General features: G+C 43.0%; 2 protein-coding genes across 3 annotated transcripts in view; one reads left to right on the forward strand and one right to left on the reverse strand.

Moving 5' to 3' along the window:
* Nucleotides 1-27,621, reverse strand: part of NSUN3 (NOP2/Sun RNA methyltransferase 3) — a 187,938-nt gene that overhangs the window by 109,909 nt on the left and 50,408 nt on the right. The window lies entirely within an intron of this gene.
* Nucleotides 661-27,422, forward strand: STX19 (syntaxin 19). 2 transcript variants are annotated; one of them, XM_073618047.1, is made up of 3 exons: nt 661-865; nt 9,737-9,827; nt 26,441-27,422. In XM_073618047.1, the coding sequence occupies exon 3, from the start codon at nt 26,491-26,493 to the stop codon at nt 27,352-27,354; it is 864 nt and encodes a 287-aa protein (XP_073474148.1). In that variant the 5' UTR covers nt 661-865; nt 9,737-9,827; nt 26,441-26,490; the 3' UTR covers nt 27,355-27,422. The 2 variants fall into 2 exon arrangements, with proteins under 2 accessions (XP_073474148.1, XP_073474149.1); XM_073618048.1 differs by lacking the exon at nt 9,737-9,827.

The raw sequence follows: 27,621 nt of genomic DNA on the forward strand, positions 1-27,621 counted from the left end.
CCAACACAAATGCCCTCAATTCACCACTCCTAAGAGGGGAAATTTAGGGAGGTGTGCTATTCTTATCCCCTGCCAACCCCCAAATTCCCCCTCTCGACATAAATTCCCTCCCCCCAACCTCATTGCAGTGCCCCCCCACCATCTGACATGATACCACAGTGCCCAGGGCGATCAGCAGCACCGTATCCCGGAAGAAGATACCTGTGGGCTTCACATGCCCACAGGCAAGATGACAACCGGCAAGATTAAAATGTATAACTTTTTTTTTTTAATGAGAAAACGGACAGCAGTAATCACTGAAAATAGAACAAGTGAGTTCTATATTTATACATCATAATCTTTGTCATTTTGCAAAAAAAAAAAAAAAACTTTGGAGACAGTGAAACTCCACTTTAAGCAAAATTTCTCAAGCTTGATAAAAAAAAAGGCTAAAACTCACATGAACCTGCTCAAGCTCAAGTGTTCATTTATTATTTTAACAATGGAATCCCAAGTAGGAAAATATTGATACTAAATGAATTGCACACATGTGGATCTCTCAGTTTTGTCTGAAAGCAGAGTGACAACATTCCTATTTAATATCAAGTTTGCAATTCAGGAAGAATAGATTGCTGAGCTCTTCTCTGATTGGCTGGTGCTAAGCCTGCCCTATTTCCATACAAAAAGCAGGCGCTTCTAACTGGCAGAACTAGAATCCTGGCAGTGACACTAAACACACAGCCCTGCAAAGTCATACTCTCTACAGTGATCCTGGGAATTCTCTTCTTCTAATGAGTCATAATGGACTACAAGTCTGAGAGTGTTCCCGGCTCGTGATATAAAGGCTTCCACAATAACCGAGGACATCATCACTGACACTGACAAGGTAAGTGGATCACATTGTTGCTTTTAGGAACTTGTTCAGATGAGGTTTTCAGAATACTCCATCATGTGATAAAGCGATGGAAAATCCTTGCAGGTTTCATCCCTCTATTGTGTATGTGAGTGCTTGGGGTTTGAAGTTTCCTTTGCGCTCAGATGTAGGGCTGCAGCATCTGAGTTGGATTTGTTGGCCATTAAAGGGTCATCCCAACCCACTATGTCAATTTTGGTGGATGGGGATCGCCAGCCTTGGAACATTAAATTTGTATTAAACCCAAAATGTAATACAGTGATTCTCAACCAGGGTTCCTCCAGAGGTTGCTAGGGGTTCCTTCAGCATTTGGGCAATTTCTGCCTCTCAGATAAGTTCTCACTGTTCCCAAGATCCCATTGATCTTTTTAACTATCTGTAAGGATGTAATTCTTCCCAATGACCACAAGTGTAAGGACCTTTCTTCCCAATGACCACAAGTGTAAGGACCTTTCTTCCCAATGACCACAAGTGTAAGGACCTTTCTTCCCAATGACCACAAGTGTAAGGACCTTTCTTCCCAATGACCACAAGTGTAAGGACCTTTCTTCCCAATGACCACAAGTGTAAGGACCATTCTTCCCAATGACCACAAGTGTAAGGACCATTCTTCCCACTGACCACAAGTGTAAGGACCATTCTTCCCACTGACCACAAGTGTAAGGACCATTCTTCCCACTGACCACAAGTGTAAGGACCATTCTTCCCACTGACCACTAGTGTAAGGACCATTCTTCCCAATGACCACTAGTGTAAGGACCATTCTTCCCAATGACCACAAGTGTAAGGACCATTCTTCCCAATGACCACAAGTGTAAGGACCATTCTTCCCAATGACCACAAGTGTAAGGACCATTCTTCCCACTGACCACAAGTGTAAGGACCATTCTTCCCAATGACCACAAGTGTAAGGACCATTCTTCCCACTGACCATAAGTGTAAGGACCATTCTTCCCAATGACCACAAGTGTAAGGACCATTCTTCCCAATGACCACAAGTGTAAGGGCCATTCTTCCCAATGACCACAAGTGTAAGGACCATTCTTCCCACTGACCATCACACTAATGTTAAGGTAGATTTCTAATTTTTAGCAGGGGTTCCCGAGACCGGAGAACTATTTCAAGGGTTCCTCTGTGTTGAAAAGGTTGAGAAAGGCGATGTAATATATTGCAGCTTACCAATCCTTAGATGTGGCAGCTACATTAGTTTTCTTTTTTTTACGTTTTTATCCGGTGATCTGGTGTATTAAACTATCTACACTCTGAATGAAGGAGCAAAAGAGATACCTTTGGACAGCAGCATTGTCAGTCTGCAGGGAGGGGAGTGTTAGATGTATTAGCAGGTTTATATTTTTTACACTAACAAACTCAAGCCAAACTCCTGCTCACACTGCAATTACAGCAACAGTTATTTTTTTTTCGTTTTGGGATAAAGGGTTTACATGAATAAATAAAAGCTGAGGGGGTAAGTACCTCCCAACTGTCCCTGATTTTGAGGGACTGTCCCTGATTTGGAGCAATGTCCCTCTGTCCCTCTTTCCCCCTCATTTGTCCCTCATTTTGGTCTGATCTATATACAGTAAGCCCGGGTTCACACCTATGCGAATTAGATGCGGCTTACACCGCATCTAATTCGCAGGACATTTTAAAATACATTTATATGAATGCATCTGGTTCACATATGTGCGTTGCATTCGCACTGCGCATTGCACAAAAAACGTGTGCGTTTTTTGGGCATTGCGGTGCGAACTACAAGCCTATTATCTCCTATGGGAACGCATCTGATTCGCAGATGCATTGCGTTCTGAACAAGGATTTTCTCTTTCTCCTCACTACACCTCCCCCTCTCCCCCCCCCCCCTCCCTCCCCCTCTCCCTGCTCTCTAATCCTGAGCAAAAACGCAATGAATCCGTTGAACAGGAGATTTTTATCTCCCCAGTGAAACCTGAGCTTCAATTCGCACCGCACATGTGTGAAACCAGGCTAAAACCTTGGACTGCGAGCATAATTCGTTCCAGAAGCATGCTTGTAATCCAAAACACTTGTAAATCAAAGCAAATTTCCCCATAAGAAATAATGGAAACTCAAATGATTCATTCCACAACCATTTATTTATAAGTCCTTCAGTTTATAGTCCATATAAAAAGATTATAGTAATGTGATGTCCATCCACACATGGCAGCCTCCACAAGGGGATTAGAAGCAGGAGCTACAAAGTATACAAGAGAGGAGAGGTGCCTCTAAGTGTAGTAATATGTTGCTAAATGTTGTACCTTCATCAAATGTAACCATATTGCTACACTTAGAGGTGCCTCTCTTCTCTTTTTATACTCAGTTGTGATATGACGCTACTTGTATATCAAGTCAAAATGTATTTAAAAATTTTGCTTGTCTTGCAAAATGCTCTCAAACCAAGGTTTTACTGTAGTTGTATATAAAATGCACATTTTATCTTTCAAAAAGTGTTTCCCAGTGCTAAACATTTCATCCAAATTCTAAATTGCTGCATTTGTAAATTTTAAAAGCCAATATAAAGGAATAGTAGTGGTAAAAAAAAGCACTTGTGGATTTACTGAACCTTTTTTTTGGGGGGTTAATTCTCCTTTAAGGGGACAGGGGGGCATGTCCTATGCCTACATACATTTGCAAGTAGGTGTCCCTCATTCCCATCTCAAAATGTTGTGAGGTAGGTAAGTACTAATTGGTTTGTCTCAACAGTATTAACTTTATTCATTTGCTGGAGAACTTGTTGTTTTGAAATTTAAGGAAAGAAAGCCTAAAAAAGAAAACTAATGCAGCCATCAGATCTAAAAATTAGTAAGCTGCAATATAATAAATGTTTGCTAATGGGTTTAATACTGCTTTAAGCTGGCTATGCACCTATAGATTTCTCTTGTTCAGCTCACAGGCTGATTCCTCCATGCACGCTAAACAGAATGGATAGAAGAATCTCCTCCCCTATTGTACCCAAGGCCGTCAGAATACCCAGAGGCAGCATCTTGGGTCATGTGACGTTACCACGCTCACCAGTCGGTCATTATACTGGATAGAAACATTGATCATTTTATCGTTCTATTGGACATATATGTGCTTTTTACTAAGATGTGTGTGATTATTTTGGCTTTTATTATGCTCAGAATAAATTCATACTGCGCAATGACGTTTTCTATGCCTATTTCCATGATGGCCTAAATGAGACGAGAGTCTGTCTGGGAGGATCCTATCGATGGTCATACAGCTTATCCTTTCATGTGTGGAGATATCCGAGGGGATGATTCCTAAGTGTGTTTGACCAAGTTGCATGCTTTGTTGCGTGCTTTTGATTAAGTAGTCCATTGGTTGGGGTAAAGCCCCATACACATTATCAGATTTTCTGCTGATTTTTGTCTTCAGATTTACCAAAACCATATAATATGAGGTCAAACCTTAAGAGTTTCAATTTGTATGCAATCAGGCAGGCCCTTGCACTACATGGTTTTGGTAAATCTGATAGTGTGTATGGGGCTTAAGAGTCATGTGAACCTTTCCTTTTTTGGTGGCGGTTCCCTACCAGCACTTTGTGTGTGTGAACTACTACACCCATTGGACTGCTCATATGGATATTTTTCATCTATTGTTATTGGGACTTTCTATCGTTTTTTAGTGCTGCATTTGTGTTGTATGTTATTTGGATTTTCTTTTTACCAGGAGATTTGTGCCAGCTGCTTTGTCATTATTACTGATATTATTCACTATTTCAGCGCAGGTATTTGTGGTTTTTTATTTTGTAGTGACTGCATCTGATTAGATGTAATCACTATTCGACCAGCAACTATCCCCCTAGCTCCTTTAACAAAAGTCAGTTGAAAAATCAGCTTTTGTTGATCCGAGTGATGCCCGCAGGACCACCAATGGCCTGAATGTAGGTAGATTCAGCAGGAATTATAGAAAATAGAGCCATCTATGGTAGTCTTTAGGTCAGTGGTGGCTGGTGCTTAAAATTTTTGGGGGGCGCAAACAAACTGAAAAATACTGACCCCCCCATCAATTGCAGCCTCACTGTGCCCATCAATTGCAGCCACTGTGCCCATCATATGCATCCATTGTGCTCATCAAATGCAGCCACTGTGCCCATCATATGCAGCCAGTTGTGCCCATCAAATGCAGCCACTGTGCCCATCATATGCAGCCACTTGTGCCCATCAAATGCAGCCACTTGTGCCCATCAAATGCAGCCACTTGTGCCCATCATATGCAGCCACTGTGCCCACCGACCCCCCCCCCACTCGCCGGACTCGCGGGTCTGGGAGTGCATCCAACCCCGCATGGCTCTGGCTCTGGCATACCCCCATGCGGCTCTTTTAGTGCATCCACCCCCCCACGTGGCTCTGGCAGACCCCCCTGACACTTACCAGGCAGCAGCTCCTCTCCAGCGCGTGTCGCTCCTTGGCTCCTCTGTGCCAGGCATCCAATAGGGTGGCCTGGCGCTTTGACCAATCAGGAAACAAGTCTGACGCCCTGCCTCCTGATTGGCAGGGAGGAAGGTGTGTGAAATAGCGAAAATGTATTCGCTATCATCACATAATTGGGTGGGATCAGGGCTCACTCTCTGCGCCCGAGCCCACCCTATTTTGAAGCCTATTAAAGCCTCTGGCTCTAATCAGGTGCTTCAAAAAATACCACCCCCGCCATAGGAATCCATGCGTCCAGCGTCCTGAAAGGGGCCGGGCGCATGGATGGGGGGGCGGCGCCCGTGCACCCACAATGCATGGGCCGCCACTGCTTTAGGTCTGTTCCAAAGATTGTGTGGTGTTCCCGCACTCTCTGTTAGATTGTGTATTTGTTTTAAATCAGAATGCTGCAAGAATAGTGAGGCTTCCCGTAGCTGTAACAAGAGGAGTGAGACTTTTAAGAGAGCAAAGCTAAGACTAATGGCCCATACACACGATCTGAATATCGTACGACAGATCGTATAACTTTTTTCGCTTAATAGTCACAAGTAGACTTGAATAGGTTACTAAAGTCACTAAAATTCGACAGACAAAAAAAAACGGAAGTGATGTCATGTGTTGTAATGTATTTTTATTCTATTTTTGGACAACAACTGTACTGACTAAATGAAAATCGTACGATCTGGTATCGTACGAGGAACATTTTCGCGCTTGTCCGGTCAAATAATATCAGATGAATTGTCGTGATCGGCTCTCGAAAGCTTTGTACTAACGATCCGATTATCAGACGGTCGCGTCGAAAGCAGTATTTTTCGCCCGATTTTTGGATCATATGTACGGGCCATAAAGCTGACCATACATTATACAATTTTCTTATTTAATTTCCTTTAGATTTACCTTCAACCATGTAGTGCAAGGGCCATCCTGATTGCAAAAAAATTTAAAGTGGTTAGGTGTGACCTCATATTAGATGGTTTTGGTGAATCGAAAGGAAAATTGTACAAGAAAATGGCATAACGTATGGCCAAATGAACATATGGGTGTCACCGGCGCAAAAACATTTTTTTATAGTGTTTTAAACCTGTGCTTAGGTACCTAAAAAATCGATTACTGTTATCGAAAAAAAAATATATATATATAAAATCAGTTGCTGCAATCAAAAAATTCACCAATAAGTGAAAAAATAAAAATAAAAAATTAAATTTGTGTTGACTGCGCTAATCTAACCTAAATACACCACTCTCTTGAAAGTCATACCTGTGCAAAAAATGTATGCTTAAATCATGTGTCTCATGCAATGGTGTACAATTTTTCTTACATCCTTATTAATCAAACAAATGAATATACCCTAGGTATATTTCAACATGAAATCAATATACAATTAATAATAAACATTTACATCCAAAGTATCAAAACTGTGATGTTCAAATTCTTGTGCAATATACAATGTGCCAATCAATATAGAAATCTCCTTTGTGACTGTCCTTTATAGATATGTTGTACTTTAAGATATTAATCATCTGTGATTCTTTGTGACACTTCCACCACTCTAGTGACAATACCACCACCACATGGATTAGCCACTCACCAGATGCCAATAAAAATGCGCCTTTGGTTCATTTAGTAGTGATAACCACTCCACCTGCAACGTATTCCTTGCTGACCACAATGTACTATATGTGGGCCATATCCATCCTCATGGAAAAATAGACAGCGATCATTGCGCAATATATAATAGCTGTTTATTTAAAATTAAGTAAAAAAAGGACTATACACTCACATTTTGTGGTGCTCGCAAGCCGGCACCAAGCTGTTCCAGCGTAGTGAAGAGGCTGCTGGGAAAATTCACTAAGTCATTACGTCATTTCCGGCCGGGGGTAAGCGAGGTTTGAAGCACAAGCCGGGTAGAAATGAAGAAATGAGGCTTGCACCGCACGCCGGCATAGGAACCATACAATGCCATCTTTACACCTATTTCAAACCGCTGGAACAGCTTGGTGCCGGCTTACGAGCACCACAAAATGTGAGTGTATAGTCCTTTTTTTCCTTAATTTTAAATAAACAGCTATTATATATTGCGCAATGATCGCTGTCTATTTTTCCATGAGGATGGATATGGCCCACATATAGTACATTGGGGTCAGCAAGGAATACGTTGCAGGTGGAGTGGTTATCCCTACTAAATGAACCAAAGGCGCATTTTTATTGGCATCTGGTGAGTGGCTAATCCATGTGGTGGTATTGTCACTAGAGTGGTGGAAGTGTCACAAAGAATCACAGATGATTAATATCTTAAAGTACAACATATCTATAAAGGACAGTCACAAAGGAGATTTCTATATCGATTGGCACATTGTATATTGCACAAGAATTTGAACATCACAGTTTTGATACTTTGGATGTAAATGTTTATTATTAATCTTATATTGATTTCATGTTGAAATATACCCAGAGTATATTCATTTGTTTGATTAATAAGGATGTAAGAAAAATTGTACACCATTGCATGAGACACATGGTTTAAGCATACATTTTTTGCACAGGCATGACTTTCAAGAGAGTGGTGTATTTAGGTTAGAGTAGCGCAGTCAACACAAATTAAAAATTTATAACGTATGGCCAGCCTAACGTGGGGACAATGTACATCTAGAAATCCTTAAGATATAAAAGAAAGTAGTGACTGATTTAATTCTTTATCATCTAGCAAAAACTGAAAAACAAAATTAGATGGCATTGGGCCTCATTCACACTGGCATTATCAGATCTGCATTTATACGCACTTAGAGGACATTTCTAAAAACATATTATTGCAGATAATGATTTTGTTTTGTTTTGTTTTATTTAAATGTGTTTGGCAGAGGTCAATTTAGCTGTGTTCAGTGAAAATAGAATTTTGTGCGCTCAGGATTTGATCATGTATGTAAAACGCAGCTAAGGCTGCTTTAAAGCCGGAATATCTAAACGCAAGTAAATAGTGATCAGAGATGCACATGGAATAAAATAGGCAGATTGTATGCAGCCGTACACTTGTTCTTTGCATCAGCATCTACCTGTGTATGTGCATACAACATAATATAACAACATAATGTGTTTGAGGAAAACATTGAGGCTCGGATCCCCGCATCCAATTCACAATAGCAGGAGATTGTGACCAGCTCTCTATGGAGCAGGTTCACATAACCCCGATGCGGCTCCGGTTCGAATTGCACAGGAGTCCTGTGCGTCTTTTGGTCCGTTTCAGGTCTGAATTCAGACAAAAATTTGGGCTGAAATCGGACCTGAAACAGTCACTGTCGCAGACAGTGACAGCCTGTCATTGATTTGTGCAGGCTTCCTGTCCACTGCTGACCAGAACACCTACCCGTACTAGTCACATAAATACACTGATCCAGATAAGGTATGGCCCTAATCATTGGTGTGGATGATCTGAGATGTTATAGAGTGTGGACTCACATCTGAAGGGTTCAAAGAGACCCAATGAAAAATAAAAAACAGTCACGCCTAGGATAACAGTGAACTAACAAAACCTCCATGCAGCAGCTGTTTCAATCTAGTGATAAAGGTGAAAACGGTGTCTTAGTAAAATCCTACAAACAAAACAGCGCTAGCAAAGTGCCTAATACTATATGAACGTAAATGGTGAAACAATCCTCTCAAGAAATTGACATTTAACAATCTAAGCAAAATTGTATATACAATGAGTGTAAAATATGTATCCAGTGAAAAAAAGTCCAACCAAAAAGGATGGTATATGTAACAAAAAGGTGAAATAAACGTCATTGCTTAAATATGAATGTGCTGTACATCCCACAGTGAAAGAAGCAACAAAACAGAGATCAAGCTACCTAGATGAGGCTTGCAGAGGACATCCCGGTGTTCTGCCGAGAAAGTTCCGCTCGGCGTATAAGTTCCCCCCCTCTACTGCGCCTGCGCAGTAGGTATCGGCGGAAATAGCCGAAGCAGAACAGCTGAAAATCAGCTGTACACAGCGCCTGTAAGAGGGCCCCTCGCGGGCTCGCTTCGCTCGCCACGCTTCGGGCACGGCCTCACTGCGCTCGGCACTTTTAGATTCCCCCTCTAGGTCCACTTGGATGGTGGGGAAGGAACCTGGACCCAGAGCGCAGGCACCGTGTACAGCTGATTGAAGCATTTGAGCTTCGGCTATCTCCGGCGGCTGAGAGTAGTATGTACTGCGCAGGCGCTGCTCCTGCGCAGTACAGGGGGGAACTTATCCGCCGAGGGAACATTCTCGGCAAGACACCGGCTCCTCGCAGAGTTTAGTTGGATCCCAGGGGGGAGTAGATGATTTTTTGTTTGAAAACTTTGCAGAATGCACAGAACCTTTCCCCCCAAAGGACCTCACAATCTAATGTCTTTTCCACACTTATACGTGCTATTTGTATGTTTGGATTAGGGAAACCAGAGTCCTCCGGAGGATATCCACACAAACAGAGGAAGAACATACAAATTCCATGCATAAGAAGTCTGGAGCCCAAAACTTCAAGGTAAGAGTGCTAAGCACTTAAGATCTTGTACCCGGCCTGTGTGATTTACTCTACACTCTGTCTTGTTGAATATACCCTGCTGTATACTGTATGTTCTTTTGACATATCTGTACTTTGCATGGGCTAGGGAAATTCAAAGGTTAGCTAAAAGCACAACATTTTGTTTCATTTTGTCAAAGTTTTTTTATCAATGTCTGTTCCTCTGTTAGCCTGGGTTCACACCTGAGCGCTTTTTCCAGAAGGGCATTAACAATACCCTATGTTGCCTGTTTGTACCATGAGCTTCTTTTGGGCAGAGTTCAGCACTTTTGGTCCTAAAAACTAAAAGGGAGAGTCTGAAAATGCCTTAAAATGTACATACAATTTTTGTACAACAAGCATTTTTAGTACAATTCTCTTGCCCCTTTTTCCAGTAACTAGGTTTCTATTGGCTAAAACAAAACACATGCTTAAAAAATGCTTGAAAAAACTCAAGAACGAGCCTAGACTTAGAGGAAACACTCTCACTTATGCCGTGTACACACGAGCAGACTTCTCGTCCGCCAGAACTCCGAAGGACTTTTTGACGGAGTTGCAATGGAGTTCCAACGAAACGGACTTGCCTACACGCGATCACACCAAAGTCCGATAGTTTTGAACGTAATGACGTACAACCGGACTAGGATAAGGAAGTTTATAGCCAGTAGCCGATAGCTGCCCTTGCGTCCTTTTTTGTCCGTCGGACTAGCATACAGATAAACAGATTTTTTGATTGGTCTTGAGTCAGTTGGAAAGATTTGAAACATGTTCTATTTCTAGGTCCGTCTGAATTTTTGACAGAAAAGGTCCGAAAAAGGTCCGATGAAGCCCACACACGATCGGAATGTTCGACGGAATCGTTCCGTTGGACCTTTTCTGCCGGACAGTCCACTCATGTGTATGCGGCATTAGGCAGGCCATAGATGATGGGATTTTCTTTCCTGAAATCACAGGTTGCCAGATTCCCCCATCAGCACTGACCCCCTCCCATTAACCTATTGTGTTCTCCTGGCGTGGGGGGAGCCATCCCTGCCGGGAACAAACAGTGAGTATTGCTAGTGGCTATGCCCGCTGGCAATAATCACATGCCGAAAATCTGACATGCTGATTGTACCCAAGTCAATCAGTGGATCGATCAAATCTTGGACGGTCCCTGCTGAACCCTGCTGAGATTCGAACCTATGGCCAGCTCTACTGTCCAGATGACAAGGGTCACACAATATAGGAAGTGATGGAATATCTCCCTGATGGGGGCATTGTAAGCAAATGTGATGCACTCAGTGGTACTTATGTATAGACAGTATAGGCTCAGGGCAAATGTCCAGAACACAGACGTTTTGCGTTCCAGGTATTTGTCCCTGGGCACCCACTGCCCTAAAAGGAAGTACTGCTAGGTGCACCGCCCGGCCTTAGCAGCTGTCAGGCTCTCATAAAGTTCGAATGGCCAATGGCAATGGGGCTGGACGGTGCACCTACGCTAAGTGTTGTGGCCTTGTGCTCTGGGGTCAAAAGCCCAGTGTGCATGGGACCTAATTTGACGGCTGCTGAAAGGATACTGTATAACCTCTGTCAGTTTTGTATTGCTCTGTCTGTCTTCAGGTCCTGTTAAAGTGCACCCTCCATGGCAAACAGAAGGTCTGCTATTTTTACAGCCTCCTGCTCCCAACACAAACAACTGTGAAGAGCCATTTGTGAGCAGGGCCGGGACAAGGGGTGGACAAGAGAGGCGGTTGCCCTGGGCGAAATGGTTTAGTGTAGGGATGAGGATACCTTCCTTCTGTTAAAAGGCTGACAGGAGTAGTGACAGCAGAAGTAATTTTGACAAGCTGGTGACTGTTGAGCGTAGGATCCCCTAAGCTTGCACATCACGAATAGAACAGGGGGGCGTAGTTTGATCCTGGGTGCTGGATGACCTTGTACCGGCACTGTTTGTAAGGAAACTGTTACCCCCCCAAAAAAAAAAATTCTCCCCAGCTTATGAGGCATCCAGGAGGCATGGTAGAGCAAAGTCCCACAAGAATGCATTCTTGCAATGGGCTGGTTATGATGCCTCCAAGAAGCATCAGAGGCTAGGACGAGGTAAGTTTTAATTTGCCTTGGAAGGTCCGCTTTTACCTTTCTCTCATTTCTTGTTCTGGTGTCACCAAAACAGGAAATGAGGGGGGAAATCCCCCCAATGAGGACAGACAACAATAAAAACCAAAGTTCTGTTTCTTACCTGATCCCTCACAAGCTAAAAAAAAGTACAGAATTGCTTTAAGATTTGAAGTTGAAGCCTAGGTTCACATTGATGCGATTTGACATGCAATTTGACTTGTCAAATCGCATGCCAAATCGGCGGCTATTTCCGGCAATAGCACCTTCTGAATCGGTGTGACGCTGACTTTGCGGTGCTGCACCGATTCCAAAAGTAGTTTCTGTACTACTTTTGGCGACTTCGAGGAGCGATTTGTATAGAAATCTGTGCAGGAACCCGCACAGATATCTCTGAAATCGATCCTGAAGTTGGACTGACATGCGGGTATGAAATCGTGCAAGTTCAGCTGAACGATTTCAATCCCGCTGTTAGTGTGAACATAGGCACAATGTTCTCACATCTGTGGAACTCAGGACCCTGGAGAAGTGCCCCAAGATGGAATGTTTTTAGTAACGCACACTGGCCCATTACTAAATACAGCCTGCTGATGCCTGATGCCTGTTGACGTTTAGCAGGCAACTATCCAAACATACAACCCATGCCCTTGTAGAGTAAAAAAAAGCACCATGTACACTGTGCATTTAATAATATATATGTTAATCGTAATAGTACTATTAAACACTCATAGTTTTTTTTTTTGAATGTTTGCATTCCAAACAACTAGAGAAACATTCTGTAAAATTATTTATTTCTCAATAATGAAGCCCCCAGATCACAGAGTGTTACAGTAAAACCTTGATTCACCTGATAGTCACCTGATCTGAGAGCATTTTGCAAGACAAGCAAAATTTTTAAATAAATTTTGACTTGATATACAAGCGATGTCTTGATATACAAGTAGCGTCATGTCACAACAGAGAGAAGAGAGGCGCCTCTAAGTGTAGCAATATGGTTACATTTAATGAAGGTACAACATTTAGCAACTCACATGGTTGATGATTAAAACAGGCACATCCAAGTATGCAGGCATCCGGGGTAAAGCTGTCCACATAGACCATCCTCTGCACCGCCATTGACGTCATGCCTTCCACGATGCGCTCCATGAGTGCTTCAAGCCTTGCTTTCAGATCGCTCTACTGCAGGGTAGTCTTCCTGGTCACGATTGCAGATTGACAGCGGTGAGAGCCGGCGGTGAGGAGGATGGTCTATGTGGACAGCTTTACCCCGGATCCCTGCATACTTAGATGTGCCTCTTTTAATCAACCATGTGAGTTGCTAAATGTTGTACCTTCATTAAATGTAACCATATTGCTACACTTAGAGGCGCCTCTCTTCTCTTTTATACTCTGTAGCTCCTGATGGATTTTGCTTCTAATCCCCTTGTGGAGGCTTCCATTTGTGGATGGACATTTTATGGTTACACAACCAATCACATTACTATAATCTTTTTCTATGGACTATAAACTGAAGGACTTATGAATAAATGGTTGTGGAACAAATCATCTGAGTTTCCATTATTTCTTATGAGGAAATTTGATATACAAGCGCTTTGGCTTACAAGCATGTTTCCGGAACAAATTATGCTTGCAATCCAAGGTTTTACTGTATGTGTTTATATAATATAATAGAACATCATAATATGATGTAAGGTAACCTAACAACAAACATAATAAAATAATAATAGACGTCTTAGGGCCAGTTCACACCAGCAGCCGTTGGTGTGCGGTAGGATGAAAGCAGTGCGATGTGCTGATTGCGGTGGTGATATCTCCTTAGATTTTATTGGCTGCAGCGTAGTGCAGGGTGGTGGATTGTGCTGCACTCTGGTGCACTGTGGTGGTGTGAGCCAGTACTTGCGGTGGGACTACACTGGAATATTCGCCAGACCCTAATAAGCCAGAAAAGGATATTAAAGCGGGATTCCGGCCAGGACATTTTTTTTTTAAAAGTCAGCAGCTACAAACACTGTAGCTACTGACTTTCAATAAGTAGACTTACCTGTCCTGGGTGCCCGCGATGTCGGCTGCCCGAGGCCGTCCCGTCCCTCGGCTCTCGGGTCCCGGCACCGCCATCCTAACTAAGGGAAACAGGCAGTGGAGCCTTGCGGCTTCACTGCCAGTTTCCTACTGCGCACGCGCGAGTGGCGCGGCGCTCTGTGAATGGCCCAGTGGTTTTCTGGGGACACACACAGTTCCCAGAAGGCAACGGGGCAGCTCACCGAGTAGCAGGACACGCCGTGGAATAGGAAGAGGCAGATTAGGAAGACTGCCTAGCAACAAGGGTTCAGGTAAATTTTAAAAAATTTTTTTTTTTCAAATTTTTTTTTTTGTTTTTTTTTTTTACGATTTTTCATGCTATTTTTTATTTCAGGGTGGCCCTCCACTTTAAGTGCCTGTTGTATTATATGAACTGATTAGAGTGAGATTGTTGCTGTTGCTGTTTTCACTCCCAGCTACCGGGTGTGTGATAGTATGATGACTCTCCTTGTGACATATATTATATCATACACTATGTAGATTGCTCCACTTCTAGAAGCGATAGTAGATGAGTAGACTACGTCATGTACAGAAATAAGTCTCTGTGATCATCAGGTGTTTACATAGAAACCTGGCTCCTGTGACTTTCACATAGCTGAAACCACAGCCTTGTCCTTATCTCGTCCTCCCTTGTCCCTGTCAGTGTTGTGTGTATGTATGCTAATCTGCACTTTATGTCTGTAGGGAGCAGCTCCACCTTTGTGCTCCCTTGTATAACAATTAACCCATTATGAATGCGAATGGAACAGACTATCATTCTTTATCCACCCTATCCAAAAATAAAATAATTTTTAAAAATCAGGAGACGGCTGACAGCAGGGAGCAAATTCCCCTTCAGGACTGTGTTATTCCTAAAAAAAAATCAACACTTTTAATTAACATTAGGGAAAGCATGATCATTGGTTGAATGCTGAAAAGATAGAGTGGAGAAAATGCTGTGATAATCAGTGTTAATTTTGGCAGCAAATTTCGATTTAGTTTTAGTCTTAGGACTAAAATGGCATTTTTGTTTTAGTCCCATTTTAGTCTTCCGCAATTGTTTTAGTTTTAGTCGTATTTAGTCCACTAAATCTCCAGTACATTTTAGTCAATTAAAACTTAAAATCTAATGGGTGTAATTAAATTGTAATGCATTAGTGAACATTTCTCTAAAATTTCCAAACTCATTATATACTGCTGGAGTGAAAAATCTCATATGTTCTTATTTATGGTAATGAGGTATGAACATGCACTACAGACCAGTGTTAATTTTGAAGTCAAATTTGAATTTAGTTTTAGTCTTAGTCTTTTGACTAAAATGCCATTTTAGTTTTGGCCCCATTTTAGTCTTTTGACTAAAATGCCATTTTAGTTTTAGTCGTATTTTAGTTATCTCAATTGTTTTAGTTTTAGTCGTATTTTAGTCGACTAAAATAGTATTCATTTAGCCGACTAAAATGTTTTAGTCGTTTTAGTCGACAAAATTAACACTGGTGATAATTCACAATATATTTCTTTATTAAAGAGGAAGTAAACCCTGATGGGTTTACTTCCTCTTTGTTTCCCTGCAAAGGTAAAGCATAATGAGCTACTAAGCATCGCATAGTAATCCATTATGTGTCACTTACCTGACAAAGGAGCCTGCAATGTCACCGCTGTCCCCTCTGCTACGGAGCGTCCATATTCTTTCCAGGTATCGTGGCTCCGGCGATGTGATTGGCCGGAGCCACGATGACGTCACTCCCGCACATGTGCACGGGAGCCGCCACTAACGGCATATCGCCGTTAGCAGCGGCATGCTCAGTGCGCCTGCACGCCGCTGTCTACGGCGCATGCGCGCCGCTGTCTACGGCGCATGCGCCGTAGACAGCGGTGCCTGTCTTTTTGCAAATATTTCCTAAACCATGTAGGTTTAGGAGATATTTCTTGGACCTACAGGTAAGCCTTAATCTAGGTTTACCTGTAGGTCAAAGTGGTCTGTAAGAGCCGGTTCACACGGGGGCGACTTGTCAGGCGACCTAGCCGCCTGACAAGTCGCCTCCCATTCTGTACAATGGAACCGTTCTAATCGGAGCGACGCACTTAGAAGAAAGGTTCCTGTACTACTTTGGGGGCGACTTGCATAGACTTCTATACAGAAGTCGTCTTGCAAGTCGCCGCGGCAGTCGTGTGCAGGTCGCCTCGGTGAGGCGACCTGCAAGTCGTGCCGCTTCTAATGTGAACCGGCGCTTAGGGTTTACAACCACTTTAAGGCGGTAGTAAATCCCGCTTGGTCATTTTTACCTATAGGTAAGCCTATAATAAGCTATAATACCTACCTAATAAGCTATAATACCATTTTTACCTATAGGTAAGCCTATAATAAGCTATAATACCTACCTAATAAGCTATAATACCATTTTTACCTATAGGTAAGCCTATAATAAGGCGTACCTGTAGGTAAACTGAATATCTCCTAAACGTGCGCCGCTTAGATGATGTTCACCCTGCATGCAGCCAGTGACATCACTGGCGCATGCACTCTGAAGGTCCGGCATAGCTTTCTGGAACTTCAGAGCTTTGTGCCAGAACCGAGGGCTCCCAACATCATCCTGGCTCTGGCCAATCACATAGCCGGAGCACGCAAACCCGGATGAAAGACAGGGGGACGCGTCAGTCCTCTCAGCGGTGACAGTACAGCGCTGGAGGGCTTTGTTCCAAGGTGCGATGCATATTAGCACATTATGCCATTGCCTTGTGGGTTTTTATTTTTATTTTTTTACAGCATCAGTGGTTTACAACCTCTTTAACAGATTACATCATTTAATATAATGTGTTATTTACACCAGCATATAACAAGTTCATAAAGACATTTTTTCCATTAAATAAATTTTCATCTTCAAAAACACGTGTTAAAAAAGTGTCCAAATAAAACTGGAACTTAATTTGATCTGTACCTGAAAAACTGCAAACACTATTTACTGTATTTATTGGCGTATAACACGCACTTTTTCACCCTGAAAATCGGGTGCAAATAGTGTTGTGCGTGTTATACACCAATACTTCAGGTTTAGCTGCCTCGGAGGGAACAGGGAGGGACGAGCTCTGTCAGATTACATACAGTGAGAATCTTCTGTTTACTTGGCGGCCTCTGTAATAGGAAGTCCCGTCTCCTGGGCCACCATTGGACCACTGTTCTGTCTATCATAGGAGATTCTCACTGTATGTAATCTCTCAGTGCTCATCCCGCCCCCCTCCCTGTCCCCTCTAGGTTGCAGATGGGCATCGATCAGGCGGCACTGATGGCAATGGTGAGGCTCCTGCATTGATGGAAATGGTGAGGCTGCTGCATTCATGGCAATGGTGATGTTAGATGTGACTTTTTAAATAAGTCACTTTATGTTTATATTGCTTTGTCAAATCTTAACCCTTAAAGAAGTAGACACGGAGGCAAATTCGTCTGTGTCTCATTCCACGGTCTATGAGCCCGCAGTGAGTTAACTGTCTTGTTTTATTGGGTCTTTATATATATTTGGTTATACAATCACAAGAATCAAAGTGCAAAATAGTTATCAAATAATAAAAAGCAGTTTTGACTAATAATGTCGTATCAGCAGCCAAAATGTTACAATACACGCAGTTTCATCGAGAATAATGTTGTCAGCAGGCAAAGGTTAGTTTCGTAAGATATTGCTACGCAGGCATTTCATAACAGATTTTACACGTAGGCATTAGATTTAAGTAAGAACTCTGAATCAAATCCCTAACCCTATCAGTGAGGCTGCATTGACGTGGACTGATGAGGCTGCATTCATGGCACTTATGAGGCTGCAGATGGGCATTGATCAGGCTGCATTGATGGCAATGATGAGTCTGCAGATGAGCACTGACCCTTATTTTGCTTCAAAGTTCCTTATTTAAAGTTTAAGTTTTCTTCCTGAAACTTCCATCTTAAAATTAATGTGTGTGTTATACGCCGATAAAAATCCTTTTTAAGGCAGAATATCAGCCATTATTTGTAACTTTGCACCCCCGTGTTTGTGATCATATTATAATGTCTCCTTGGACACTTTTTTTAATAATATAAATACCTTTTTTTTTAATCCAAATCTTCAGCTTCGGATGTGGCTCGCCACGGTGAGGTATGTCATGTCCACCCTCCCATTTGCTCCTGGCATATGAGTGTCATCAATCCCAGGATTCAATGGGCATCCGCTGCTTGTAGCATGTAACAATGAGTGGGCCGCGCTTTGTATGATAGCCAGCAGCATGCGTGAGATCAGGAGGTGCATGCTGGGTAGCCAGCAGCGCCGTATCCCGGAAGGAGCAATAAGTGGGCTTCAGATGGCCACACTGAAGATTGAAGCATGCTTTATTTTGTTGAGAAGTCACTTTGGAAAACACCTCCTAGAATTTCTAGCGGTGGCCATCTTGAGTAAGGGCAGATGATTCATGTAACATTTTACTTACTGGAATCTGAATCGATCTGCCTTTAGCTCAGGCATGCAAGCAGGAGGGTGTGCTTAGCTGAGAAATCCCCTCCGCCAGATGAAAGTAAAATGCTCACAAAAACTCCTGGCATGTATGACATCATTTTGACATAGGCCAGAAACTAGGAAGCAACTGAAAAAAGTTTCAAACAAGTAAATATAATATACCTTCTTATCTATTTACTAAGGCTGGTAGCAAAAGGATTAAAAATAGTTGATGTTGATTGAGAGAGTTACAAATGTCTTTCCTTCAAACACCACAGACAGTGTTGATGTGGGAATCCCTCCTGCCGTCCCTGCCAGGAGAAGTCAGTGATTATTTCTAGCAACTATAGCAGTCGCTAGCCACAATCGCATGTAAAATCCGGCAGGCTGGTTGTGCCCAAGTTGATCGATCGATCAACATGGTACATTCAGCCTGACCATACATGGCTTGAGATTTAAACTGTGTATGGCCTGCCTTAAATTCTTTTTTAAAGTGTGTGTAAGGCCCCTTTCACACAGGGGGGAATCCGTCCAAGTGGATCTGCCTGCTCAGCGGAGGGGCTCTCTCCACTGATCCCCGTTAAGCAGGCAGATGCCAGTTCCGTGTGCACTCAACTATGCAGAGCAGACACGGACACAGCCCGCTGTTCTCTATGGGGTGTCTTCGGATGGAAACGGACTGCCGGACGGATGGCGAACGTATCCCTATCTGTCTGTTTTTAGCGGACTGGATCGGATCAGATGCCGGGAGCGTGACAGCGGCATCCGCTGACATCCGCTGCCCCATAGAGAACTATGTGGGTCTGCCTGAAAAACAGACAGGCGGATCTGATTGGTTCGCTGGTGTGAAAGGGGCCTTGCTGGGACCATCAGTCTGGGGTCTGTGCCATGAAATTTGGCTGTTAGCCTATGTCTTTTTTTCCAAAAAAATGTTAACATTGAGGAACCCTTGAAATAACCTTTGGTCCCAGGGAACCCCTGCGGAAAGTAGTGTATTTGCAGGTTAAGGTATTTTAGTGTGATCTGTAAGGTTTAGTGAGAATAGAATATGGTGTATATACTTTACATAATATAGAGAAATGTCCCCTTACATTGGAGATCAGTAGAAAAATGTCCCCTTAGAGCCCTTTCACACTGGGGCGGTTTGCAGGCGTTATTGCGCTAAAAATACCGCCTGCAAACCGACCCAAAACAGCCTCTACTGTTTGTTCAGTGTGAAAACCCGAGGGCTTTCACACTGAAGTGGTGCGCTGGCAGGAGAAGAAAAAAACTCCTGCAAGCCGCATCTTTGGAGCAGTGAAGGAGCGGTGTATTCACCGCTCCTAAACCGCTCCTGCCCATTAAAATCAATGGGGCAGTGCAGCTATACCACGGCAATACCGCGGCTATAGCCGCGCTATGCGAGCAGTTTTAACCCTTTTTCGGCCGCCAGCGAGGGTTAAAACCGCACCGCTAGTGGCCGAATACCGCCGCAAAAACGATGGTAAAACAGCGATAAAAATAGCGCTGTTTTACCGCCGATGTCCCCACCGCCCCAGTGTGAAAGGGGCCTAAGTGGTGCTCAGTGGAGAACTCACCTTTGCCATTGGAGGCCAGCAGCAGATAAGCCCCTAAAGCCTGGTACACACAGTAAGTCTCAAAACAGTTACAAAGCGGTGCAGTTCTGCAAGAGATCATTATACTAACGATGCGATGTTAGTACTGCGATCTCCCTGCAGAGCTATTGTGCTCTGACAGGGGGACTGCCCCCGCCCCGCACCAGAACACATTGGTCAGCGCTCGCAGCCATTGGCTGCGAGCACTGATCGGCTGCTAGTTTTCCAGCAAGCTCGTTTGACAGAAGCCATCTGTGAGATCAGTTTCTTACAAACAAGGCCCCGTACACACGGCTGAATGCTGGCCAGTATCTACTATACCGTCTACTATACTTCGGCCCATGTGTACAGGGCTTAACATTGGTGGTCAGTGTAGATGTACTTCTTAAATTTGTAGTGGGTGGATAAGTAGGCCCATACATTAGTGGTCACAATGTAGTACACCCTTGCATTGGTGGTCACTGTAGAAGTAATATGTAAGTGGAAAATTTTGCCAATAATATTTGTCATGGGTGTAGATAAGAGTTCAATGTGCCACAGCTCAAGGAACCCCTAACGACTTCTAGAGGAACCCTGGTTCTGAAAGACAAAATATACTGATAAGGGCAGAAATAGTCAACAAAGAGCACCACATCCCATAATTAGATACGTACAAAAGGGCAAATTGCCAAGGGAAGGGGGTTTGGATAAATACCCCAGGGACTTTTAAGGTGCTTTTAAATATATGGTGGAAAGCAGATAAATCTGTACAATCATTTCATAAAAAATCTAAAATTTTTTTTAGAAAATCATTGTTTAAAACCGACATCATCATTCATAAAAATAGGTACAGATATGGATCAGCACATTAACCCATTTGGGGCACATAGAAGTAGAGCTACTTAGTTCCATGACAATCTGCTGCTCGACATGTTTCGCTCTGAAAACGAGCTTCTTCAGGAGTTTATGGCAAAGATTGTAGTAGACTCTAAACAGTGAATCAAAAACAAAAACAATGAATACAAAAATCATCATAAAAATAAATACATTATTAAACAGACTGCTGGACTACAGAACTCCTACCCCATATGTTATGAAGATAACATATGGGTTAGTCCAGCAGGGAATAAATCAGGCAGGGTTGATAATACTGCTCGTGATTTTAGCGTGTACAAAGAAGTATGTGTGCCTCTTGACACAGTTGGCATCCAGGGCTCACTGCCCTCACTGCCCATCTGTAAACGCTCGGATGTACAGTTACCAGCATGCAGCAGAAGCCTGTCATTGACTTGTACAGGCAGCTGATCGCAAACATCTGTCTCTCCCAAATGCATAAACAAACGTCTGCCTTGCGCCAAAAAGACCATTACACCCATGTGAGTGAGCCCTAACTAAAAAAAAAAAACCCGTAAAAGAATGAGTTCAATCTTTGCTGTCAAGAGCTAAATCATGGAAAGATCTTCTCCCAGACATTTCATAGCATTATCTGAAGTTCACATTCACATGACCTTTTAAAGAACTTTTCAGGGAAATTACAAACTTAGTAGCAGGATAAGTAATTGTGTTGCTGCTAGGTTTGTGTTGCTGTGTTATTTTATGAATTTGAGTGGAATGGGAAGGGTTGAACCCAATGTGTGTTCACAAGCTTTTCCTGCAGCCTGGTGAACACAAGTGTCAATGCTCATAGACAGTTTGTTCAGAGCTAAACACAGAATGTACTGGCTGAATGTTTGGTCTAGGTTAGTGAGTCATTTAGGAAGTTTACCAAAATGACAGTTCTTGAGCCCGTATCTTCAATAACAACTAGTTAGCAATGGCGGCTCCTAAATGTATCTTTAATGCCGCGTACACACGAGCGGACTTCTTGTCGGACTTTTTGACGGAGTTCCGACGAAACGGACTTGCCTACACACGATCCCACCAAAGTCTGATCGTTTCGAACGTGATGACGTGTGACCAGACTATAAAAGGAAATTCAGTAGCCAATAGCTGCCCTTGCGTCGTTTTCGGTCTGTCGGACTAGCATACAGACGAGTGTTTTTTTCGATAGGAATCGAGTCCATCGGAAAGATTTGAAACTTGTTCTATTTCTAAGGTCCGTCAGATTTTTCAACAGAAAAGGTCTGATGAAGCCCACACACGATCGGAATGTCCGACGCATTTGTTACGTCGGACCTCTTCTGCCGGAAAGTCCGGTCGTGTGTACGTGGCATAATAGATCTCTTTTGTCTTCATGAAGAGTACCTGTTACTGCATCTGTTCTATTGAATTGGGGGCTTGTCAGCTCTTTGTGACCGTGAAGAAATTGAAAACAAATGCAAACACATACAGTTTGAATGGACATACATACATAAACTCTTATTGCACTCCCTTGCTTGCCAAAGGTAGAAGATCAATCTTAGAGTCAGCATTAGGTTTAAAGGAGAAGTATGGCCAAAGCCTTTTTGGCCATATTTCTTCTATGGATCACAGGAGTGTGGTTCGTTCTGCACTCCTGTGATCCATTTTCAGGTGACAGCGGGTTGAAGTCCACTGTCAGCTGACGTCACAGAGCCAGTCAAGGCTCTGAAAAGATCCTGACCATATAATCGGCATCTGCTCAGAAACAAAAGGAGGATAGCCTACCAAGAAGGTCACTTCAGTGGTACAACACGGTTGAATACACATATTTTATTATAGAAAAATGTACCATCAATATTACAAAACAGCAAAAAAAAGCTGCAGTGAGTGTTGGAGGGGAGAGCAGAGAGCTGGTGACTGACAGCTCTCTGCTCAGAGTGACCTGAGCGATCAGTGATGTTTGATCACTCAGTTCTCACTACAGAGCCAGCGGGGGACAGATGCAGCATCAGATCGATGAGGCGTCCACCTAGGTGAATATAAAAGTTTTGTTTTTTTTAACCCTGAACTTCTCTTTTAAGACTAAGGTAGTGAACTGTAGGTTTTTAGTGTGTTGCCTATTTATTTGTTTTTTTATTTTTCGTTTGTTTGTTGTAAGCACATATAATTATGTGTCTAGACATATTTGGTAATTATGTATTTCTATTGAAAATATCAAGAGCAATTGAGATTTGAGTTGTGGATATTTCTTGATATTGTACTTTTCACAAGATAAAAAATATAAAAATGTAGATTTTAGAAACATTTGAGCAAGTTTTCCATTTCTATTTTACAATACCTTTTTTTTCATCCCACACCCTAGAAAAATATTTCTGGGGAGTGGTATTGGGGGCATGTGACCTCATTCTATTTTTCAGTGCTCAGGTCTAGGAGCGGAGCATTAGGCTGAGCAATGTCACATGACAGAGAAGGGTGAAAGCATTGGTTTCTCTAGACTCCGACATTAGCCAGCACCATGCCTTTTGTTGGTGGCTGTGATAAGGGAAGGAGCAGAAGGGAAATCACTGAAAAGGTGAATATCAATAGGTCAGGGGTGGAAGGGAGTTCTTTAGATACAGAGGGGGAGATTTACTAAAACTGAAGCACTCAGAATCTGGTGCAGCTGTGCATGGTAGCCAATCAGCTTCTAACTTCAATTTGTTCAATTAAAGTGGTTCTAAAGGCAGACGATTTTTTTTTTATCTTAAAAGAGAAGTATGTGTTTTGTTTTTTTTTGCTGTTTTATACTTACCTAGGTGATGCAGCATTGGTCCGATGCTGCATCTGTCCCCCGGCACCTCTACACTGAGAACCGAGCGATTGAACATTGTCGATTGCTCGGTTCTCCCAGATTTCGGAGCAGAGAGCTGTAGACTGTCAATCAGCAGCTCTCCGCTCTACTCCTCCACGCTCACTGGAGCACTGAGCTGTGGAGGGGTGGCAGGCCGGTGTTCTGCCGAGAAAGTTCCGCTCGGCGGATTAGTTCCCCCCTCTACTGCGCATGCGCAGTAGAAGCCGGCGGAAATAGCCGAAGCGGAACAGCTGAAAATCAGCTGTACACGGCGCCTGTAACAGGGCCCCTCGCGGGCTCGCTTCGCTCGCCACGCTTCGGGCACGGCCTCGCTGCGCTCGGCACTTTTAGATTCCCCCTCTAGGTCCACTTGGATAGTGGGGAAGGAACCTGGACCCAGAGCGCAGACGCCGTGTACAGCTGATTGAAGCGTTTGAGCTTCGGCTATCTCCGGCGGCCGACAGTAGTACGTACTGCGCAGGCGCTGCGCCTGCGCAGTACAGGGGGGGAACCTATCTGCCGAAGGAACTTATTCGGCAAGACACCGGCTCAGGCTCTCAGTGGCTCGTTAAGATGCTGAGACGGGTATCAGTTCAGGCACCTGGCGGATCCAGACTCCCATTGTGAGGATGGCGCGGTGCCTGGAAGTAACCCCCTTAAGAAATATTGACGGCTGGAGGGGGAGACGAGGACAGCTGCGGGGGCTTTGATCTAAGGTAAGTAATTCATAATGAGCTAGTATGCTATGCATACTAGCTCATTATGTCTTTGTCTTGCAGGTTGTTTTTTATTTATTTATTTATTTATTTATTTTTACCAGGGTTTACAACCACTTTAGCAGACAATTGGCCATGCCACACTGTACCCAAACAACATTTTTGTACCTTTTTTCCCACAAATAGAGCTTTCTTTTGGTGGTACTTGATCACCTCTGCGCTTTTTATTTTTTGTGCTATTAGCAAATAAAGACTGACAATTTTGAAAAAAAAAAAACAATATATTTTACTTTCTGTTATAAAACATACCCATTAAAAAATTTTAAAAAATCTAATTTATTTATACATTTTCTGCTACATATTTAAATCCCAATAAGTGTATATTGACTGGTTTGCACAAAAGTTATAGTGTCTACAAACTATGGGATATTTTTATTTTATTTTTTTATTTGTAATGGCGGCAATCAGTGACTTATACTGTGATATTGCAGTGACTGTGATATTGCAGCGGACAAATCGGACACCTAACTGACACTTTTGACACTTGTTGGGGACCCGAATACAGTGATCAGTGCTAAAAAAATGATGCACTGTCACTGTACTCATGACACTGACTGTGAAGGGGTTAATTAGGTTAAGTTCCTTAATTAGGTTAAGTTCCTTAATTTAGGCCAATGTGTATTCGGCTACATATTTTTGGTAAAAAAATCCCAATAAGTGTATACTGATTGGATTGCGCAAAAGTTATAGCGTCTACAAACTATGGGATATTTTTATTTAATTTTTACTAGTAATGGCGGCGATCAGCAACTTGTAGCAGGACTGTGATATTGCAGCGGACAAATCGGACATCTAACTGACACTTTTTGGGCCAGTGACACTAATACGGTGATCAGTGCTAACATATATGCACTGTCACTGTACTAATGACACTGGCTGAGAAAGAGTTAACATCAGGGGCGATCAAAGGGTTAGCTGTGTGCCTAGGTTGTGCTTACTCACTGTGGGGGAGGTGCTTTGACTAGGGGAAGGCAAAGATCCATGTTCCTGCTCAGCAGAAACACAGGATCTGTACCTTCCCTTCTGACAGAACGACAACCTGCTTTGTTTACATAGGCAGAATGTCATTCTGCCTGTGTCCTGTTTAACTAGCGGGTGGCGGTGAACATCGAGTCGGCAGTGCATGCCGCTGGGCTCCCGCTGTGTGTGATCACAGCAGGAGCAGGTCGCCAGCGGCACACACCCCCCCAGACCCCAAAGTTTCAGATCATGTACTAGGTACATGATCTGATGCAGAGCAGCCGCCCTGCCGCTGTAAATGTACGGTGGGTGATCCGCAAGTGGTTAAGACAAACTGTGTGAAGCAGCCCCCCCTCAGCCTTACCTGAGCCGCATCTCAAAACAGCAATGTTGCATGAGAGCCATGAAGTCCAGGGACTCTCCCTCCTCATTGGTTGAGACAGCAGCAGGTAGCATTGGCTCCCGCTGCTGTCAAAGTCAGGAAGCGAATGAGGAGAGAGAGGGGGCGGGGCTGATCCGTGGCTCTGTGTCTGAATGGACACACAGAGCAGCGGCTTGGCTCGAGTTCCCCAATAGTAAGCTGCTTGCTCTGGGTGCACTCGGCAGGAGCGCCGGCGAAGGACCCGGGAAGAGGAGGATCGGGGCTGCTCTGTGCAAAACCATTACACAGAGGAGGTGAATATAACATGTTTGTTATTATTAAACAAGAAAAAACAAGACTTTAATATCACTTTATGCTTTGACAATAAATCCTGGAAGCTGATTGGTTTCTATGCAGAGCTGCAGCAGATTTTACACTCTCAAGTTTTAGGAAATCCCCCCACAGTGTCACGTAGCGTTAAACTTGCAAAGTGAAAGTGTCACTTTATATTTACTGCACAGAATAAATACTTAGTTTATACCTTCTTTAATATTCTACTATTCTGTAACCAGCAGGGATGCAAATTACACGAGTATCTCCTCTCGTAAGCACATTTTTAAAACTTTTTTTTTCTTTTTTTATTTCTAGGCCTTGAAGGCTATCTGGACAGACACTTGCTTCACCACATCACAGTCAAAATGAAGGATCGCCTTCAGGAGCTAATGCAGAGGGCAAAAGACCTTGAGGCTTCCCAGGAAACGGAGAATTCTAGAGAAGAACCTACAGACCTACATCAGCAAGCTGTCATCTTTGAACGGGAGCCTGTCATCGACGGCTACTTACATGACATTAAAAAACTTCAAAATCACATTAATGAGCTTTCACAGAATGTGGTCAAATTTGACAAGCAGCAGCAGGTCCTGGTCTCCTCCATGAGAAGATTCAGTGTTCTGAAGAAGGAGAGCAACATTACAAAGGACATCAAAGTTCAAGCGGAAAACATTAAGAAGCGCCTGGACACTTTATTACTACAGGTGAAAAAAGCAGAAACAGACTTTGGCCAGTCATCCAGCGTTGCCAGGATTCTGAAGACCCACCATGCTGCACTGTTTAGAAGTTTTCAAACAGCAATGTTTCAGTACAATGACACAATTGCTAGAAAGCAAGGAAAATGTAAAACATTTATCATAAGACAACTGGAGGTAGCAGGGAAGGAAGTAAGCGAGGAGGAAGTGAACAAAATGGTGGAGCAAGGCAAATGGGATGTCTTCAATGAGAACCTGCTCACCGAAGCAAACATCACTAAAGGACAATTAAATGAAATTGAGCAAAGACACAAAGAGCTGCTTAGCCTAGAACATCAAATGAAGGACCTAAGGGACCTCTTTCTCCAAATTTATATCTTAGTGGAGGAACAAGGGGAACTCTTGAACAATATTGAAATGGCCACACAAAATACAGAAGAATATGTCCGAAAGACCAACGAGAAGTTTAAATTGGCTGTTAAATACAAAAGGAAAAACCCTTGCAGGATGTTGTGCTGCTGTTGTCCTTGCTGTTAATGTTTCACTGATATTTGACTTACCATGTTTACATTATTTAATTTTGTATTAAACCAAGATATCCATAATCTTAACAGAGAAATTGTGTTAAGTGATAAACCTGTTTTTACACAACTTAAGAGCTTGATCATACAGGTAGGCGGTAAAGGGCTGATACAGCTAAGCTGTGTAAACAACAAACAACTTATGATGTTACAAGGTGAAGAAACCAATCAGTGATCACTGGATGGACTTCAAAAACAAAAATATGGGTGACTGTAAGGAATC

The sequence above is a fragment of the Aquarana catesbeiana genome, linkage group LG02 (genome assembly GCF_042186555.1).
Source record: "Aquarana catesbeiana isolate 2022-GZ linkage group LG02, ASM4218655v1, whole genome shotgun sequence".
NCBI classification, from domain to species: domain Eukaryota; kingdom Metazoa; phylum Chordata; class Amphibia; order Anura; family Ranidae; genus Aquarana; species Aquarana catesbeiana.

Coding starts and splice junctions, on each gene's coding strand:
- STX19 (XM_073618047.1), top strand. CDS start 26,491: ATGAAGGATCGCCTTCAGGAGCTAATGCAGAGGGCAAAAGACCTTGAG.